Here is a 19454-nt window from a genome sequence, read left to right on the forward strand (position 1 = left end):
ACTGGAGTTGAATAGAAAATATCACATTTAGATACAAGAAGCAAGAGAAGCATGAGAAGGTAAAAAGGGAAAAGAAATCATAAGGAACTTATCAAAGTTGAACTATTAACATTCCTACATGGAAAAACAATAATTGTAACTTATGAAACTTTTCTTAGTATGAAAATAGTTGAAGGGAGTAGAAAAAAAATATATATGTATATATATGTCTACATATGAAGGTATATGGGCATATGAATACATATGTAAATGTGTGTATATATGTTTACAGGTATACATAGATAGAGGGCACAGGACCAATTTAACAGGAAGGGATGATACTTAAAAGGTGAAATTAAGAGGTGAGAGAGGAATATAATGAGAGGAGATGGGGAGAGGCAGAATGGGGTAAACTATCTCATAAAGAAGAGGCAAGGGAAAATGGTTACAATGGAGGTTAAGAAAAGGAAGGCAAAAGGGAATGGGCCAATCTTATTCTCATTGAATTTGGCTTGGGTGGGAATGAAATACACACTAAATAATAACGTATCTCATCCTACAGGAGAGTAGGGGGGAAAGGGATCAGAGGGGGGATGACAGAAGGGAGGGCAGGCGGGGGGGGGAGGGAAGTTGGCAGCATACACTTTTGAAAATGGATGGGATCAGAGTAGAGAACAGAAAAAGTGGGATGTGTGATAGGAGGGAGGGAAATATAGTCAGTCTTTTACAATATATCTACTATGCTATTGTTTTGCATTAGCTACACATGTACAACCTATACTGAACTGCTTATCTTTCCAGTAAGGGTGGGTGACAAGGGAGGAAGGGAATGAATCTTTAATTCAAAGTTTTAAAATAAAATATTCATATATATATATGTATATATACATATATATACTATTATTAATACTATTTTACATGTAATTGGGAAATAAGATATACAGGCACTGGGGCATAGAGATCCACTGGAAAAGTCGAAAGGGGTATGGGAGAAAATATGGGAAAGAGCAGAGTGGAAGAGGGGATATCCTGTGGGACTGCTATTTTGGGGTGGTGGGTAGGGGAAAAACGGAGAAAATTTGCAACTCAAAATCTGGCAGAAATGAATGATGTAAATCAGAGGTTAATAAAAGCATTTTAAAAATGAAAAAAAAAATAATAGCTACTTATTTATAAAACACCGTGAAATTATAAAGTCTTTTGGAAATGATAAATTACAATTGGTTAGGAAGGAAATTACGATATGTTTCTTGTAGTTAAATATTTAAATTAAGTATTTAGGTGAAGTTAATTTTACAAATAAATTAAACTGTTACAACAAATGGCCACATGCCTAGAACTCTGATTAAATGAGCAAAAGGTATAGAGTGAACACTGAGAAGCAGGTCTTCTCAATTTGGGTTAATATTCAACTTTCTAAAATAAAATAAATATTCTATTTATAATGCTTTACTGATATTACCATGCAGGGAAGGTTTTAAATAGGATCTTAGAGATAGATTCTATCCACAGTCTGAAGACCAACATAGGGAAATATGGAGGAGCTAGCTAGACAGTAGTCTGGCCATGTGATGATGAATTCTTTGGCTACAGCACCTTACTGAACAAATAAAATACAAAATAATCCTTGGGCATGTACAATGCCTTTCCATTTCAGCAGTGATAATGGCTTAGCAGCAGAAAAGGACAAATAGATTTCTAAGATCATCATAATTGTTAGATTTTCTAGAAACATTAATTCTTGGTAGCCTAAAGATGAAACCCTATTCAATGAAAAGAGACACTATTGGATAATCTAAATAGTATTAAAAGTAACATGCTTTCTCTAAATAAAATCAGATGGAAAAGTAAGTTGCAAAATATAAAGGATAACTAACAGATTTCCTTGGAGAAGAAAACAAAAGAACTGACAGAGCTGGTCTTATTGTATACTCCAAAATAACATAAAGTATCATTTCATGGGACAATTGGTCCTTTTGTGAACAAAATCCAAAAGGTCATAGTTAAGATTAATATAGTGTATACATAAAACTATATTGTACAAACAACATGCCTTTTTCTTACAAAAGTCAGTAAGTCAAATCAAGACAATAAACATTTTAAAGCACAGGCACTGTGTAATGCTTAAAGAAAGGCAAAAAGCAGTCCTTCCCTCAAGGAGCTTACAGTCTCATGGCAGGGGGTGGGGGTGGGGGAGAAAGAGAGGTAACATGGAAACAACTTGTTACAAACAAGTGGATAAACTAGAGACAATAAACCAAGAGAAGGCACTGGCATTAACAGGAATTGAAAAAGGCTTCTAAGTACAAGTACATTTTAGTGGGGACTTAAAAGAAGTGAAGGAAGGCAGGAGACCAAGATGAGAAGGGAGAGAATTCCAGGCACAGGAGACAGTCAGTGGAAATGCACAAAGTTGAGAGACAAAGCATTTTGCTCAACAAAGAGCAAGGAAATCACTGTCCTTGGATCACAAGGTAAATGCAGGGTAGAAAGCTCTAAGAAGACTGGAAAGTTCAGAAAGGTCCAGGTTAGAAGGGTTACAAAGCCAGAGAGAAGATTTTATATTTGATCCTGCAGGTAATAGGAACCATTGGAATATACTGAATGGGGGTAAAGGGGAACACAGCTCAATTTTTGTTTTAAGAGGATCAGTTTGACAGATAACTGAAGGATCGACTGGAGTGAGTAGAGTCCAACAGACTAACCACAGGGCTACTACAACAGTCCAGGAATAAGGTGATGAGCCTGCTCCACTGTGGTAGTGCTATCAGAAGAGAGAAAGGGGGAAAATACTAGAGAAGTTACAAAAGGTAGAAATGTCAGGATTTGACATGAGATTAAATACACAGGAAGAGAGTAAAGAGTCAATGATGAAACCTAGATTTTGAACCTAAAAAAGTTTTATTTACATATATATATATTTAGAGCATCTTTGATGGCTGTAAGAGAAAAGAACATATTACAAATGATGTTCTGCAATAGTCTACTATGCTACACATGTGTCATGGTTTAAATCCTGCTTCGTGTATACTCACAGCCCATTCTAACAAACGTTGTTACTGTTGTTGTTCAGTTGTTTCAGTCCCACCTGACTCTTCATGACCACTTGGGGTTTTCTTAGCAAAGATACTAGTGTGGTTTACCCTTTCCTTCCCTAGCTCATTTTACAGAAGAGGAACTAAGACAAACAACAGGATTAAGTGACTGGCCGAGGTTCACACAGCTAGTTAGTGACTGGTCCAGGTTTGAACTCATAAAGATGAGTCTTCCTGACTTCAGGCCTGGTGCTCTAGCTACTGTGCAACATAGCTGCCCTCTCACAAGCATACACACAAATAATTTGGTATAGAAATTACATAAAATTCAATAGGGCAATTGGGACGGACAGTGAGGGGGTATTTAATAGGGAGAGGAGAGTTACAGACAGAATAGAGTAAAATAAACTTATCTTCAAATCATGGCTCATTTAAAGCCAGGATTAAAAAGACAGAAAATATAAGAACCAGAGATCAAAGTCTGGACTTTGTGAATTAAGGAGGGATAGAAGATCACTTCAATGAGAGATTACTAATGTGGATCAAATTACTTCTCTTTCTCTACTCCCTTCTTTACAGAGAGATTCAGAAAAAAAGAAGAGAAAAAAATATGAGAGGAAAGCCTGGAGGGAAATCTATAATCAATCATCATAACCATGAATGTAAAGGGACTAATTTGCCCATAAAATGGAAGTGGATAACAAAATGGAAGCAGAAAACAGAATTCAACAATATATTATTTATAAGAAATATTTTTAAAAAAATTTTTAATTTATTTTTTAATTAATTTGTTTGTTTCCTTTTAGTTTACAGGACTCAATTCCACAATTCCTTGAGTTTCACATTTTTTCCTCCTCCCTACCCTCCCCACCATGGCGGCATATAGTCAAGTATAGGATCTGTAAATACTTTCACATTATACATCAGTCAGGTTATAAAGACAGATTGTATCAGATGGAATGAAATATGGTAAAGAAGACATAAAACCAAACAAGAAAAGGAAAAAGATCAGGTATTTTGCTTCCATCTGGATATAAACACAGTTCTTTCTAGTTCTTTCTCTGGATGTACACATTTCTCTCCATCATGAGTCTTTTGGGATTGACTTATATCACTGCGTTGCTGAGAAGAGTCAGTCTATCAAAGTTGGTCATCACACATACGTTATGTTTCTAATTGTGTACAAATTTCTTCTGGTTCTACTCTTCTCAGCATGAAGACCGTCTGCTCCTTGTTTCTTATAGCACAATAGTATTCCACAACATGCATATACCACAACTTGTTCAGCCATTTCCCAATTGATGGGCACCCCCTTAATTTCCAATTCTTTGACACCACAAAGAGAGCTGCTATAAACATTTTTGTACATATGGCTCTTTTCCCCACTTCTATGATCTCTTTGGGATATAACCCTAGGAGTGGTATTGCTGGGTCAAAGGATATGAAAGTATTTATAGCCCTTTGGGCATAATTCCAGATTGCTCTCCAGAAAGGCTGGATCAGTTCACAACTCCACCAGCAATGCATTAGTGTTCAAATTTGCCCACATCCTCTCCAGAATTTGTCATTTTCCTCTTTTGTCATCTTAGCCAATCTGACTGGTGAGATGTGGTACCTCAGAGTTGTTTTGATTTGCATTTCTCTCATCAATTGTGATTTAGAGCATTTCTTCATGTGCTTATAGCTATCTTTAATTTCTTTCTCTGAAAATTGCCTGTTCATATCCTTTGACCATTTATCAACTGAGGAATGACTTGTATTCTTATAAATTTAGCTCAATTCTCTGTATATTTTAGAAATGAGTCATTTGTCAGAGACATAGGTTGTAAAAATTCTTTCCCAATTTCCCACCTCCCTCTTAATCTTGCTTACATTGGCTTTGTTGTACAGAAGCTTTTCAATTTCATGTGGTCAAAATTATCCATTTTACATTTTATAATGTCCTCTAATTCTTGTTTAGTCTAAAGTCTTTCCCTCTCCACAAATTTGACAGGTAAACCTATTCCTTGTTTTCTGAGACTGCTTACAGTATCAACCTTTATACTTAGATCATGCACCCATTTAGACTTGATTTTGGTATATGGTGTTAGATAACGGTCTATGCCCAGTTTCTGCCATACTATATTCCAGTTTTCCCAGCAGTTTTTGTCAAATAGTGAGTTCTTATCCCAAAAATCAGGGTTTTGGGGTTTATTAAACAATAGATTACTATAGTCATTGATTTCTGAATCTCTTGTGCCTAATCTATTCCATTGATCCACTCCTCTATTCCTCAGCCAGTATCAAGTAGTTTTGATGACTGCTGCTTTATAATACAGATTGAAATCCGGTATAGCTAAGTCCACCTTCCCTAGCATTTATTTTCATTAATTCCCTTGATATTCTGGACCGTTTATTCTTCCAAATGAATTTTGTTACTATTTTTTCTAGCTCTATAAAGTAGTTTTTTGGAAAGAAATAATCTTTTTTTTTCAAATGCTTTATTAATTTCTGATTTATATCGTTCATTTCCGCCAGATTTTGAGTTATAAATTTTCTCCCTGTTTTTCACCTACCCACAACCCCAAAATAGCAGTCCCACAGGATATTCCCTTCTCCAATCTGCTCTCTCCCATATTTTCTCCCATACCCCTTTCTACTTTTCCCATGGATCTCTATGTCCCAGTGCCTGTATATCTTATTTCCCAATTACATGTAAAATAGTATTAATAAAAGTATACACACACACATATGAATATTTGATTTTAAAACTTTGAATTAAAGATTCATTCCCTTCCTCCCTTGTCACCCACCCTTACTGGGAAGATAAGCAGTTCAGTATAGTGTGTCTAATGTAAAACAATAACATAGTAGATATATTGTAAAAGAATGACTATATTTCCCTCCCTCCTATCCCACCTCTCACTTGTTCTATTTTCTACTTTGATCCTGTCACTTTTCAACCCTGGGTGCTTCCAACTTCCCTCCTCCCTAACCTGCCCTCCCTTCCATCATCCCCCGTCTCATCTTCTTCCCCCTCTACTCTCCTGGAGGGTGAGATACCCTATTTAGTGTGTATTTCTTTCCCTCCTCAAGCCAAATTCAATGGGAATAAGGTGGACCCATTCCCTTTTGCCTTCCTATTCTTCCCCTCCATTATAAACATTTTCCCTTGCCTCTTCTATATGAGATAGTTTACCCTATTCTGTCTCTCCCCATCTCCTCTCATTATATTCCTCTCTCACCTCTTAATTTCACCTTTTAAGTATCATCCCTTCCTGTTAAATTGGTCCTGCGCCCTCTATGTATACCTGTAAACATATATACACACATTCACATATGTATTCATATGCCCATATAACCTCATATTTAGACATATATATATATATTTCTATTCCCTTTAACTACTGAGAAAAGTTTCGTAAGTTACAATTATTGTTTTTCCATGTAGGAATGTTAATAATTCAACTTTGATAAGTTCCTTATGATTTCTTTTCCCTGTTTGCCTTGTCATGCTTCTTGTGTATCTGAATGTCAAATTTTCTACTCAGCTCTGGTTTTTTCAGCAAGAATGCTTAAAAGTCCTCTATTCCACTGAATGACCATACTTTCCCCTGAAATATAACACTCAGTTTTGCTGGGTAGGTGATCCTTGTTTTCAATCCAAGCTCCTTTATCTTCCGGAATATCATATTCTAAGCCCTTCGATCCCTCAGTGTAGAATCTGGTAGATACTATGTTATACTAATTGTGTTTCTACTATATTCAAATTGTTTCTTCCTGGCTGCTTGTAATATTTTCTCCTTAATCTGGGAATTCTGGAACCTGGTTATAATATTCCTAGGAGTTTTCTTTTTGGCATCTTTTTCAGGAGGTGATCACTGGATTCTTTCAATCTCTATTTTTGCCTTCTGGTACTAAAACATCAGCTCAGTTTTCTTTGAGAACTTCCTGGAGGATGATTTCTAGGTTCTTACTTTGATCATGGCTTTCAGGTAGTCCAATAATTTTTAAATGATCTCTCCTGGATCTATTTTCCAGGTCAGTGGTTTTTCCCATGAGATCTTTCACATTGCCTTCTATTCTTTCATTTGTTTGGATCTGTTTAACAACATCTTGATTTCTCATAAAGTCATTAGCTTCCATTTGCTCCAATCTAATTCTGAAGCAATGATTCTCCTCATTGAGCTTTTGAGATTCTTTTTCCATCTGGCAAATTCAGCTTTTTAAGGCATTCTTCTCCTCATTGCCTTTTTTGAGCCTCTTTTGCTAATTGAGTTAGTCTATTTTTCAAGGTGTTATTTTCCTCAGTCAGACTGTTGACTCTCATTTTGTAATTTTTTTGCATCTTTCTCATTTCTCTTCCCAATTTTTCCTCCACTTCTCTTATCTGCTTCTTAAGGTCCCCTGTGACCTGTAGCCAGTTCGTATTTTCCTTTGAAGTTTTTGGTGCAGGAATTGTGACTTCACTTTCTTCCTCCTGTTCCATGCTTTGCTCCTTTTTGTCCCCCAAATAGGAGTCTAATGTTGGAATCTTCTGTCTGCTTTGTTTCCTTTGCCTGGTCATGTCACCCCTCAGTCACTTGACCCCTGGGCTTTTTGCCACAGTAGGACTCTGCCACCAGACAGGGGAGCTTTCATCCCATATGCTGGGGTTTTCTCAGATGCCTGAGGTATTAGATGGGGGCCCTCTCTGAGGTCTCCACATGCTCTGGAAAGCTAGACACACACCCCAGGACCTCTACCCTAGACTGCAATCTAGATCCAATAAGGTGAAAGCAAGAGCGATTACCCCTCAGACTGGTGCTTGGTCCCCCTACACTCTGCAGGCCAGGAACTGAAGCTGCCATGTCAGCGGCTTCTTGTCCCAGGGGCAAAAGCCATACACTCCCACTTTCTGGGTCCCAAATTCCAGACTGCACTGACCTCTCACTTTGTCCTTTGCATCTATGTGTTGATAAATCTGGAAAAGACCACAGCTGCTACTGATCTGGAGTCCCTCCAGCAGGTGGCTGGTCAGGCCCGCCTTGGGGCTAAAGCCTTGGCTTGGGGCTGGGCTTGGCTCCTAGACCACCGATTCCTGCCGGCCTGCTGGGCTGTCCTCAGCACGAGGTTAGCTTCTCTGTGTCATTTTGTAGGTTCTTCAGCTCCAAAGTTTGTTTAGAGTTCCCTTTTTACATGGCCTGGGGAAGGTGGAACCCAGAGCTGTGGGGAGGTCGTTTCTACTCCGCCATCTTGACTCCATCCCCCAAGAAATATTCTTGAAACAGGAAAATTCAGAGTTAAAATGAGGGAGGCACTGGAACACATCTGTTCTGCTTCAGGCAAATTTTCAGATGTGAGGACAGCAGTCTTGACTCAAGTCATTCCTTCAAGTCATTGTCTCTTCTCTCTTTCAAAATCAAATGTCTAGAAAGGTTACTTTATGTTTGTTGCCTCTATCTACTTACCTCCCACTCAAATCTCAATCTCTGGCAATTTGGTTTCCATCTTATTACTTTACTGAAACTGCTTTTTTCCAAGTTAACAGTGATCTCTTAACTACTAAATCTTTAATCTGTCTTCATTCTATTAGACTTCTCTGCAGGTTCTGATATTGCCAATTCCTCACTCTTCATGGATACTTTCTAATTTCTTGGTTTCAATGGCACTGCTCTCTCCTGTTTTATCTCCAAAGTGTCTGACCATAATTCATTCCTCTTTGCTGGGTCATTATCCTACTAAGTGTAGGTATTCTCAAGTGGTCTAGACACTATTCTCTTCTTTGATTTTTTAAGTTTCCATTGGCTCAATTAATACCATTACATAGATGACTCTCAAATCTATATATCTACCCTCAGTTGACAAATGACTGATTGCTGGATATCCTGTATAGGAATCTTAAACTCAACATATCCAAAGACAAACTCATTCTATTTCTTCCTCCTCTACTATTCACCTTCATATTGCATTCTTCCTTCAAACTTTTCTTTTTCTTTTGCAAACATGAGGGGCCTTCCAGCATGATCAAACCCCAGCTCTAATTAGCTTCTCCATGAGACTACTGCACAATTGTTAATTATTTACACTGATGGGCAAATACCCAAACCATTGTATTTCAATTAGAAGTAAGTTATTTATTTATTTATTTGCTTTTTGGAGGGCAATTGGGGCTAAGCAACTTGCCCAAGGTAAAATGGCTAGTTTGTGTGTGTGTGTGTGTGTGTGTGTGTGTTAAGTGTCTGAGGCCATATTTGAAGTCAGGTCCTCCTCACTCCAGGGCCAGTGCTTTATTCACTGTGCCACCTAGCCATCCCAAGTTTTTTATTTTTAAATGAAAATAAGATATATCTAGTCTTCTAGCAATTCATAGGATTAAAGAATTCAGCTTTGAAAGGCACATCACATGTCATAAAGGTCAATCTCTCTCAATTCCTATATGAGGCAATAGATGAGAGAGGTTAAATGATGTTTCTAAACTTATTTAAGTTGCTGCCAAGTAGTAGAGTTAGGATTCAACCTTGATTCTCTGACTCCAAAATCTCTGCCCTTTTCACTATATCATCCTGGCTCTTTATACCAAATAGTGAAATCACACTAGGAAGAGCTGGCATAAATAGAGAAGAAATGTGTGAATAAAGTGGATTCTCATTTCATTCCTTGCTCAATTTCTTTCCACATAAAACAACATATTAAGAAAAGGCAATTCTTCTTTATAGTCAATGTATATAAAGGATCAACTAAGAAACTAAGCAGAGCTAAAGAGTCCAAACTTTCCCTGAATTATCTGACCTATTAATTCTAAAATCTGAGATCTGGATTCCAAAACATTTCCCTGATAAGCAAGGGAGGATACTTTAAAAAAAAAAAAAAGAATAACATAGTCAAGAGCAAAGAAGCCAGTATAGGCATGACTTAATAAACTATATAGTGTTCTAGAAAAACTGTATATATGAAATAGCCTACAAATAGAACTAGACTTGGAATATACACAGGTAGACTGATATTTAAAAGAGATATTACAATAACAACTATAATAATACCTAGAATGTATAGAGAATGTAAAACTTATGCTTGTCAAAAAAGACTATTTTATAGAGAACTCACACAGGTTAAATGCTTACATGGTGGTCAAAAGAAGTGATACAAGGATACTCTCAAGGTCTCTTTCAAGAACTTTGGAACTAACTGTGTGACATGGGAGACATTGGCACAGGATCACTCAGCATGGTGTGCCCATATCAAAGAAGGTGCTGTGCTCTATGAGCAAAGCAGAATTGAAATGGCTCAAAGGAAACGCAGGATGCACAAATTTAGAGAATCCACCCCAGATGTTCACACAGGCTATTTATGCCTGACCTGTGGTAGAGCATTCCAAGCTCACACTGGTCTGATCAGTCACAGCGGACACGCTGAAACTTGACTTGGGCACAGCGATGTCATTTTGGTCCTCTTCGAGAATGACAGACAACTAACCGGCCAGTGTTTTAAGGTTTGTAAAATACTGTACAAATATTATATCATTTTTATCCTCACTGAAACCCTCTGAGGTAGGTGCTAATTTCACAGATGAGGAAAATGAAGTTGCTGAGAAATTAAATCACTTGGGCAAGGTCACATAAGTATTATGCCTGAATTGAGATTCGAAGTCAGGTCTTCTTTATTCTAAGTTCAAGACTATATCCAGTGTGTCACCTAGCTGCCTACATGAATACTTTGAACAAGTAAAGTCCCAGTTCTGCCACTAAACTAGCTATATGACCTTAGGAAAGTCACTTACTCCTTCTTAATTTCAATTAATCTAATTTTTTACAATGAGGGAATTGAGCTAGATGATCTTCAATGCCCTTTTCTAAGAAATGTCATTAGATAATTGAGAACTCAGTATATGTTAATATGAAAATGGAATTAAGGCTTATTTTTTATAAAGAAAAATAATTTTAGGGAGCCATATTCTAACAAATTAAATTCCATGGTAATAAAAAGCATTACATAAACAACTATGCAAGAAAGTTCCAGAACACAAATATCAGCAGATGTCAAGATGGAGGGTTTGGAAGTATTGTAACAGTCACAGAAAAGATAAGAAATTTGAGTGGTGGCTAATTCCATTTTTCTGAGCTATTTAATTATACAAAAATCCATGGAAGTATTACACACAGGACAGTATCACAGGCAAACTTTCATAGAGCAACAGCTGTGGTTAGACTCAGTATTATAGGTACTTATAACAATTAGAAATATTTCTTAATTCTTAACCAGAAAACTATCAAAGGATGCGAAGAAATAAATCACTGGTATATTTCACTTGTAGATGAATTTTATATCAACTTTCAGACATTTACTTTTGTCAATACAAAGCAAAATAAAGAATTTTGGGAGGCAGAGATTAGCAACTAGCTCAATTATCCCATAAATCTTGCCAATTAGGTCTATATCTATGTTCAGGTGAAACACAACAATTCCTGAAAGAAAAGATGGGCTAAAGTTGACGAGAGAGAGAGAGAGAGAGAGAGAGAGAGAGAGAGAGAGAGAGAGAGAGAGAGAGAGAGAGAGAGAGAGAGAGAGAGAGAGAGAGAGAGAGAGAGAGAGAGAGAGAGAGAGAGAGAGAGAGAGAGAGAGAGAGAGAGAGAGAGAGAGAGAGAGAGAGACACAAAAACAAATAGTCATTCCCCATTTTCAATGTTAAAAGCAAATAAATCTCTCCTGCATAGGAAACTCCTTCTGGTGCATTCAAAAAATGAAAGTCTGTCATACTAATCAAAAGAGAGGTTTTAAAATCTCTGTATCTGAGATTTCATCAGCAATAACTTCAATAGCAAAAATTTAAGCAAATCAAGTCATCCCAGTAATTTCTTATCTGTGTTTATTTTTGCAACAAATGCAATTTTGTAATTACTCTGATACTCATTCCCAATGAGTCCTGATAGTTATTCACATAAAGAGAAAATTTTTTGCAGGCAATATATACATTCATATTCTTTCACAGTAGTCTAGGTTGGGCTTATCTTATATTTTAATGTAAAATTACTTAAAGATAAAAGGTTTTTATATATTTGTTCATTTATGGGTCTGTGAATGAATTTTAAAAAGTTATTTTACATCTTTTTTTAATCTTGAAAAATACTAAGGAAAAAATGTCCAATTACATACCATAGTCAGTGATCTTACAAGACACCAAATACAGCTCTTTCAGGTTTTGTCCTTCTTTTGCAATGACCTCCACACACCTGTTAATACACATAAAAACAGCAAATTATACTAATGTATTTCATGCTAAATTAACAAAGCCTCTAACCATCACATACTCTAAGAGGCCAGTTTTTGATGGATGTTACAATTTCTTCTTTTAATAATCATCTTTCAAGCTATTTCAAGAAAAAGCATTATGTTCATTGCTTTTAAACTCTGTATATTCCAATCTCCAAATTAGTATATTATACATATCTGTGACTGACGCATTCTATATTCTATAACCTAAGGTTTACAAAATATTGAAAAACATCAAAATGTTTGATAATACAATAACAGAATATATAATATCTGAAAATCAATTCACATTTCTTAAGGTACCACTAAGTGCCAGGTATTATGGATATTTAAAAAAATTGCTCAGAGGAATATAAGTTACTTAGAAGGGACTATTTGTGTTTGTATTTGAATATCCATAGCACTTAGCAAAGTGCTTGGGTCACGATAGTCCAATAAAGTAAATATGAAATATTTATGGAATATATAGTAAATAATATATATGAAATATATAGTAAATAAAGTAACTTTCAGAAGGTAGGAGGTGACTAGCAATTAGGAAGATCAAGAAATGCTTGGCAGAAATGAAGAGTACAAGTTGCACCAGGGAGCTGGGGAGAGGTAGGGGGTACACTAAGCCTTAAGGCATGATAAAGGAATCTTGACTAAAAAAACCATCAAAGAAGACGGCATGGATGGAACCCAGAACAGGGAAGAAGACTGTGTAATAAAAGGAGTGTCATGTAATAAGTATGGAAGGTGAGCTAGAATCATACTCTTGAATGTTAAAAAGAAGAGCTTTCCAAGGACATCACTGAACGCATATTTTTTTACATATTACAATATATTTCATGCCATATTATATTTTATAATATAAGCCTCATGGTAAATATAACTATATATGCATATATATGAATATACATATACATAATAAGTTAAATGTCACGTAAAATGATTAACCTTTGTCCAATTATTAATTGTGTAGCTGAGTTGGTTCACCAGGAAACAATTACTATTTTCTATTTTTTAAATTTATTGATACATTTTGTTTCAACACATATTATCCTACACTGACCCTCAGGAATCCTCCTACAATGTACTTTCTTCCCCATTTTTATTTGTTTGTTTTTGACTAATAATTTCCAGTCACTGTTACTAATATTTTTTTAATCTATAGATTCTACAAGTTAAAAAGTAGCCTGTAGATTATAGGAAAATCCATATGTAAAATAACATTAAAATCTAATCCTATTAATCTTATTTTTCTTAAATTCCTTGCTAAAATCTTTGTGTACATAGGTAATTTTGATTATTAGAAATAAAGATATATATCTACATAGACATATAGATGCATATATAGATAATATGCATATAAGAAATAACATTTTTCTGGTTTATTTCAAAATTAAGGATTTTAAAGGATATTTTCTGCCTTCAAAGCTCCACCAATACTTAAAGAAAATAAATTATTTTACTTTAAAAACCATTAATAATACCATGTATTTTTCTGTCTTGTCCTTTATATTATTTGAAAAGTCATAATATACCCTGCCATATACATCCTTCACTATGTTAACCTTTATTAATATCTGTTGAACATAGCAAAGAAAAAGGGTAAAAGGGAAAAAAAGCCATTAACCTTTCCTTCAAAGTAAGGATTAAGTAATTTGATGCTGGTGCATAATCCATCAAGAATTACTCAGTATCCTTATCTATCTTTCATGCCTTAAACTTGTTTTCTAAGTTATTTGGAATCATAGAATCTAAGAACTTTTAAAATGGCAGAAAATGTAAAACAATTTGTTATTGAAGGTCAAACCATTTACAGAAAGAATATTTTTTTGTGAAAAGAACTAAACTAATATAGAAAATTTTAAAATTGGAATGACGAATATTTGAGGTTTTTCAGACATACATAATATACCCTGAAATCAGTAATTTAATAAAAATGACAGAGTATTCAATAACTCCTCTAGAAAATCATCCTAAGAGGAGCACATGACAGACACAATGGAGAGAGGGGCACTTTGGAAGCTATTTCTTCTGGGTCTGATATTCAGTTTACTTCAATAAATACTCATTAAGAACCTGTCCTTTGCAAGGTAGCATCAGATAGGTTAAATTTTCCTCTCCATGGGGCTCTAAGATCAAATCACAAAAGAAAGGAAAGATTAACATAAAGACATACTCCCCCAAATGAAAACTACCGTAGGCACTCTATCTACTTTAGTACAGAGATGTCAAACACATGGCCAGCCCTCAATACTCCTAAGTACAGCCTAAACCATGTAATTAAGAAATATTTAACAAAATAAATAAATATGTAACACAGTATAATGTTAATAATTGGTTTTCTAGGTTAATATGGAGCAGCAGGAATTCTATGAGTTTGATACCACAGATCTAGTGGCTAGCTGGTGGAACAAAAGCACTGGGCCTTGAGTCATGAAGCCCTGAGTTGAAATGTGACCTCCAATGTGGCCTCACTAGCCATGTAACCCTGGGCAAGTCACATAAGTTTTGTCTGTCTCAGTTTCCTCATCTATAAAATGGAGACAATAATTACAGCTACCTCCCAGGACTGTTTGAGGATCAAATGAAATACTAATTGTAAAGTGCTTAGCCTAGTACCTGCATACAATAAGATCTATATTTTTGTTGTTGAGTTATTTTCATTCATGTCTGCCCATCTGGGGTTTTCTTGGCAAAGATACTAGAATAATTTTACGTATGAGGAACTGAGGCAAACGGGGTTAAATGACTTGCCCAAGAACACAGGGCTAGAAAGTATCTGAGGTTAGATTTGAACTCACAAAGATGAGTCTTTCTGACTCCAGGCCTGGCACTCTATCTACTGTACCACCTACCTGCCCAAGAGCTATATAAATGTTGTTATTGTTACTGAGTTATTATGTAAAAGAATTTTTAAAAAATCAAAAGGCAGTATACAGAACAAAGAACAAATGTTTAAACAAAAGAATAATGTCAAGAGCTTATATGAACATTATTCTTTTAAAAAAAACTATTTTAAATGAACATTATTCTAAGACAGCTAAGGAGTTCTTAAGGTCAGGTGTTAGAAATTTCCACAGTGGCTTTGATTGATGGCTATTTATTAATGAGTAGCAGGCATCTTTCATTAAAAAAAAAGGTAAAGAAAACACAGGTTTGATTTTATAAGAAATTCTCAAGATCTCTGTTCTGTGTGAAATTCAACTACATAGTATGATTTATGCCTTTCTGTTTAACATACTACTATCCCTGCTGTTGTTATTTCTGCTACTACTTTTACTATCTATAATTTATATACCATGCTTTAAGACTGGCAAAGTGTTTTCAATTATATCATCAAATCTGATCTTCACAACAACTTTAGGAGGTAGGTGCTATCATCCCTATTCCTAGATGAGAAAATTGAAGGAGAGGTTAAGTAATTTGTCCAGGGTCACACAGTTATTAAGTTGTCTGTGGTAGGAATAGAACTCAGGTTTTTCTGAATCCAAGTTAGGCACTACTCTGCTGTTTTCTAAGCAACAATCAGTATGCTAGATAGTATCCAGAAGTTTCCCCCTGAGGTATACATGCAAAGAAGAAAAGTAACACGAAGAATTTTAGCAAGATTTAGTTTTAAGTCATACAGACATCTTTAGATCAAATGTTTGAGGATAAAAAAAGCCTAACTTCTGTGAATCTGGGTTAAAATCATTGATAAAATATAAAAGAACTGAGTTTTTAGCAAACATTGCTATAAGGCTATTTTCTGAGAAGTGGAATTAGAATTGGTTTAGGTGATACTGTCACTACAAATTGGTATAAATATCATGTACTTTGCTAATAACAGGAACAATTAGGATGCATGTGGTAGTTTTGGAGCAGGGTAAATGATCAGAGGTGATATAGCTATCTTTTCTTTCTGAACAAAATTCACTCTTTATGTTGCAATGTATTTCCAGTAAATGTCCCAACCCAGTAAAATTCAGTATTATTATTCAAATAATTTCTTTCTTTTTTGTAAAGATCTTGAATCAAACTATATTAGAATATTTCTAATGTCACTGCATGTATGACACAGCACCAAAAATAACTATATAAATTATAAACAGATGTATGTATATATATATATATATATATATCTAAGATATAAACTATCTATAAAACATTTCATCATAAGGTCTTCCATCAGTTTACAACAAGAAGCACTTTAACACCAAACTAAAAAATTGGAGATATAAACATGAAAAAAAATTGATTTCTGCAAGTCACTGAGGCAGCTGCAGGGAGATCTGGGGATGAATTTTTTAAATTTGCATTTCTACTAGCCTCCCTAATTGCAGCTAATGCAATGAGCACTTTCAACATTCAATTGTTCTTTGGTCCTTTGGGGAGGAAGCATAAATCCTTTAATACTGCATTTGGGATAAATATATTAAGTTCTAGTATGGCTACTGAGGTAAATATTTTTATTGATAAATGCCATCATTGATGAAAGCCAGAAGAATATCCTATAATGGAGCTGGTTTTTCACACCTCACTTTTCCTATCTGTAAAATGAGGACTTGGACTAGATGACTGGTTCAAAATTAAGAGCTCACTGAGGCGGGGTTAGCCCTAAATATTAGGCCTTAACAAAGAAAAGGCAAAGTATTTGCACAAGCAAATGAATATACCATTAGTTTGATCTCAGACCCACAGGGATTCCTTGATCCTTGGACTCTTGCTTAATCTTATACCTTGCTCATCTTGCCTCCGCCCTTTGGAACCTGGCTCTCTATATTTCTATGCCTTGGACCAGCTTCCTAACTGTGGTTCCCTCCCTCTGCTTGGAGTCTCACAAGAAGCCATTTGTAGGCATCATTTAAAACGTTACCAAAAAAAAAAAAAAAAAGAAGTCTATGGCTTTGGGGCGGCCAGGTGGCTCAGCAAGTAAGAGCACCGGCTCCAGTGTCAGGATGACCTGGGGATCAAATCCGGGCTCAGATACTTAGCACCACACCCAGAAATAACTGGCCATGTAACCTTGAGCAAGTTCCTTATCCCTGATTGCTTTAAAAAAAAAAAAAGTTACCTACTTCAATTTGTTCCCTAGAGTACTGTAGGCAATTCTACCCTGTCCCTTCCTCCATAGAGGGCAAGAGGAGAATGGTATACTAGGGTTTAGAAATTAATGAGACTAATTCTCAGTCAACACTCACTGTATGCTTGGCACAGTACCAGGCAAAGGATAAAATTTAAACTGTGACAGCCCTGAAGAAGTGAAAAAGCTACAGGATTATCAAATGGAGTTCTTTTATGTTCAAAGTATGTCTCAAAGAATGCTATACCTAGGAGGGACCTTAAAGGTTCTTTAGTCCAAACTTCTCATCTTAAAGATAATACAACTGAAATGTATGGAGCTTAAATGACTTGTCCAAGTTCACACAGATAATTAGTGGTAGAACAATGACTAAAGCCTAGCTCTTCTGTCTGTTAACATTTTAGTTACATATCAAAGTGTCACAATTGAGCAATGTAGAATGGTAATCATACTGATCTTTAAAATGAGCCTTGAATATTCCATAACCCAATTAAAACACCTTTCCCTTAATCAAAGAAATGATAATGGTGTGACTGAAAAAGGTACTAGAAATCTAGAGACTTTGTATTATGTCCCAGCCCTTCCATTAACTAGTTGTGTGCCTATGGACAAATCACTAAATCTCCCAGGGCTTCAGTTTTTTTTCATATATAGAATAAAGAGGTGAACTGATAATTTTTCTGTTTCTAATATCTTATAGATATGTCTGACACTCTGGGTTAGCAAAAATACACACTATCAAAGCAGAGGCTCTCTGTTCATTTCTATTTTGGTGCACACTGACTCGGACATTTTTTTATGGTCATGACCTGGCAAGGCTCTGAAATGTTTAACCAAATAATCTTGTTATTATAAACTGCTGATTTTTGGTAGTGTGCATTTCAAATCTCTCTCTGATCACAGAGAAATTCAGAAAACATGATAAAAAATATCCCAATATGATTATTACTAACTTTATTTTATTTTGATAATATACCTTTAAAATGCATCTAAAATACAAGATTTGCAAAGCAGAAGTAGGTTATTTGTAGCCTATATACTAACTATACAATTGAATATAATTTTAAATTATACATTCATATCTCCTTGAAAACAGATTCTTAATCACCTGATTTATGTGAGGAATAAAGGTTAATGAATCAAGCTGTATACACTTCAAAACTATCAAAGGAATTCAAAAGAACCTTGAATTATAGAAAACAAACTGTCTTCTTCATACACAAAAAAATGTTTTTTTTTTCTCTACTCAAAAGCTGGAACATGACATTAGTGACAATTGAAAGGAACTAATGAGGAAATATGACTACACTGCTTGAGAAGGAGTGTTCCTAGGAGATCTTGTTACTGTTTGTGAATATTACTTCAAACCCAAAAGAAGCTAATTGGGGCTGCCATCTGATGGTTTGCAGATCTCACTTTAAAGGACAGTCTGAATCACCTTAGAGGTGTGAAAAGAAATGATGCCATTAGAGAAAGCATTAGTGTATGGCTGTGTGAAATTCTAAATGAACACTTTTTTATTTGAACAATACATGTATTTTTTAAGAGGATGTAAGTAAGTGCTGGCTTAGATTGAGAACAAAATACAGGAAAACTGTAATGGTGCAATTGAGTATTAGCACTGCAGTAAAGATGTTGCAGGATGAACTAAGAGTTTAAAACACAAACCCAATGCAATGGTGACATCCTTGGGGTCTTTAGTAGCAAGAGCTTGTTCTCATTATTTCCTGAAGCAGGCCAAGCTGCCTTACGGTGAAAAGGGAAACAAAGGATGAAAAGAGAGTAAATATTTAGCAAATTTTAAAAATGGCAAAATAGAAACATGAAAATGAAACATTCAATTCTGTGTGATGAGTTATCAAAAAACTACTATGAGTAATAAATTATGCTTAACTGTTAAGGGAGTCACAAGCAAATAAAACCTAATCCCCAGACTCAGAGAGTTTATAATCTTGGGAGTCAAGACAGATATATGTCCACGTGCTATAAATCAGGACATACCAAGTGCATGGAAGAGCAAAGATAAAGTATCATGAAAGATCAGAGATTTACGGAGGACGTGGAACTTTTAAAAAAGTCTTTCAAGGAGGATCTTAAGAAACCCCAACAAACTATATAATCTAATCCAGCAGGTAGCAGCTCTCCTTAGATAACTCATG

The 19454-nt window shown here is 35.4% G+C and overlaps 1 protein-coding gene across 2 annotated transcripts in view; it reads right to left on the minus strand.

Moving 5' to 3' along the window:
- Positions 1–19454, minus strand: part of FBXL17 (F-box and leucine rich repeat protein 17) — a 572591-nt gene that overhangs the window by 182564 nt on the left and 370573 nt on the right. For both annotated transcript variants that reach the window (XM_069088133.1, XM_069088132.1), the window contains one exon: positions 12126–12202. In XM_069088133.1, coding sequence (XP_068944234.1) covers positions 12126–12202 — 77 coding nt within the window. The remainder of the gene's footprint in view (positions 1–12125; positions 12203–19454) is intronic.

This window comes from Petaurus breviceps, unplaced genomic scaffold (genome assembly GCF_028583685.1).
Source record: "Petaurus breviceps papuanus isolate PSGF00001 unplaced genomic scaffold, PetGlider_PUasm1.0 184, whole genome shotgun sequence".
NCBI lineage: Eukaryota > Metazoa > Chordata > Mammalia > Diprotodontia > Petauridae > Petaurus > Petaurus breviceps.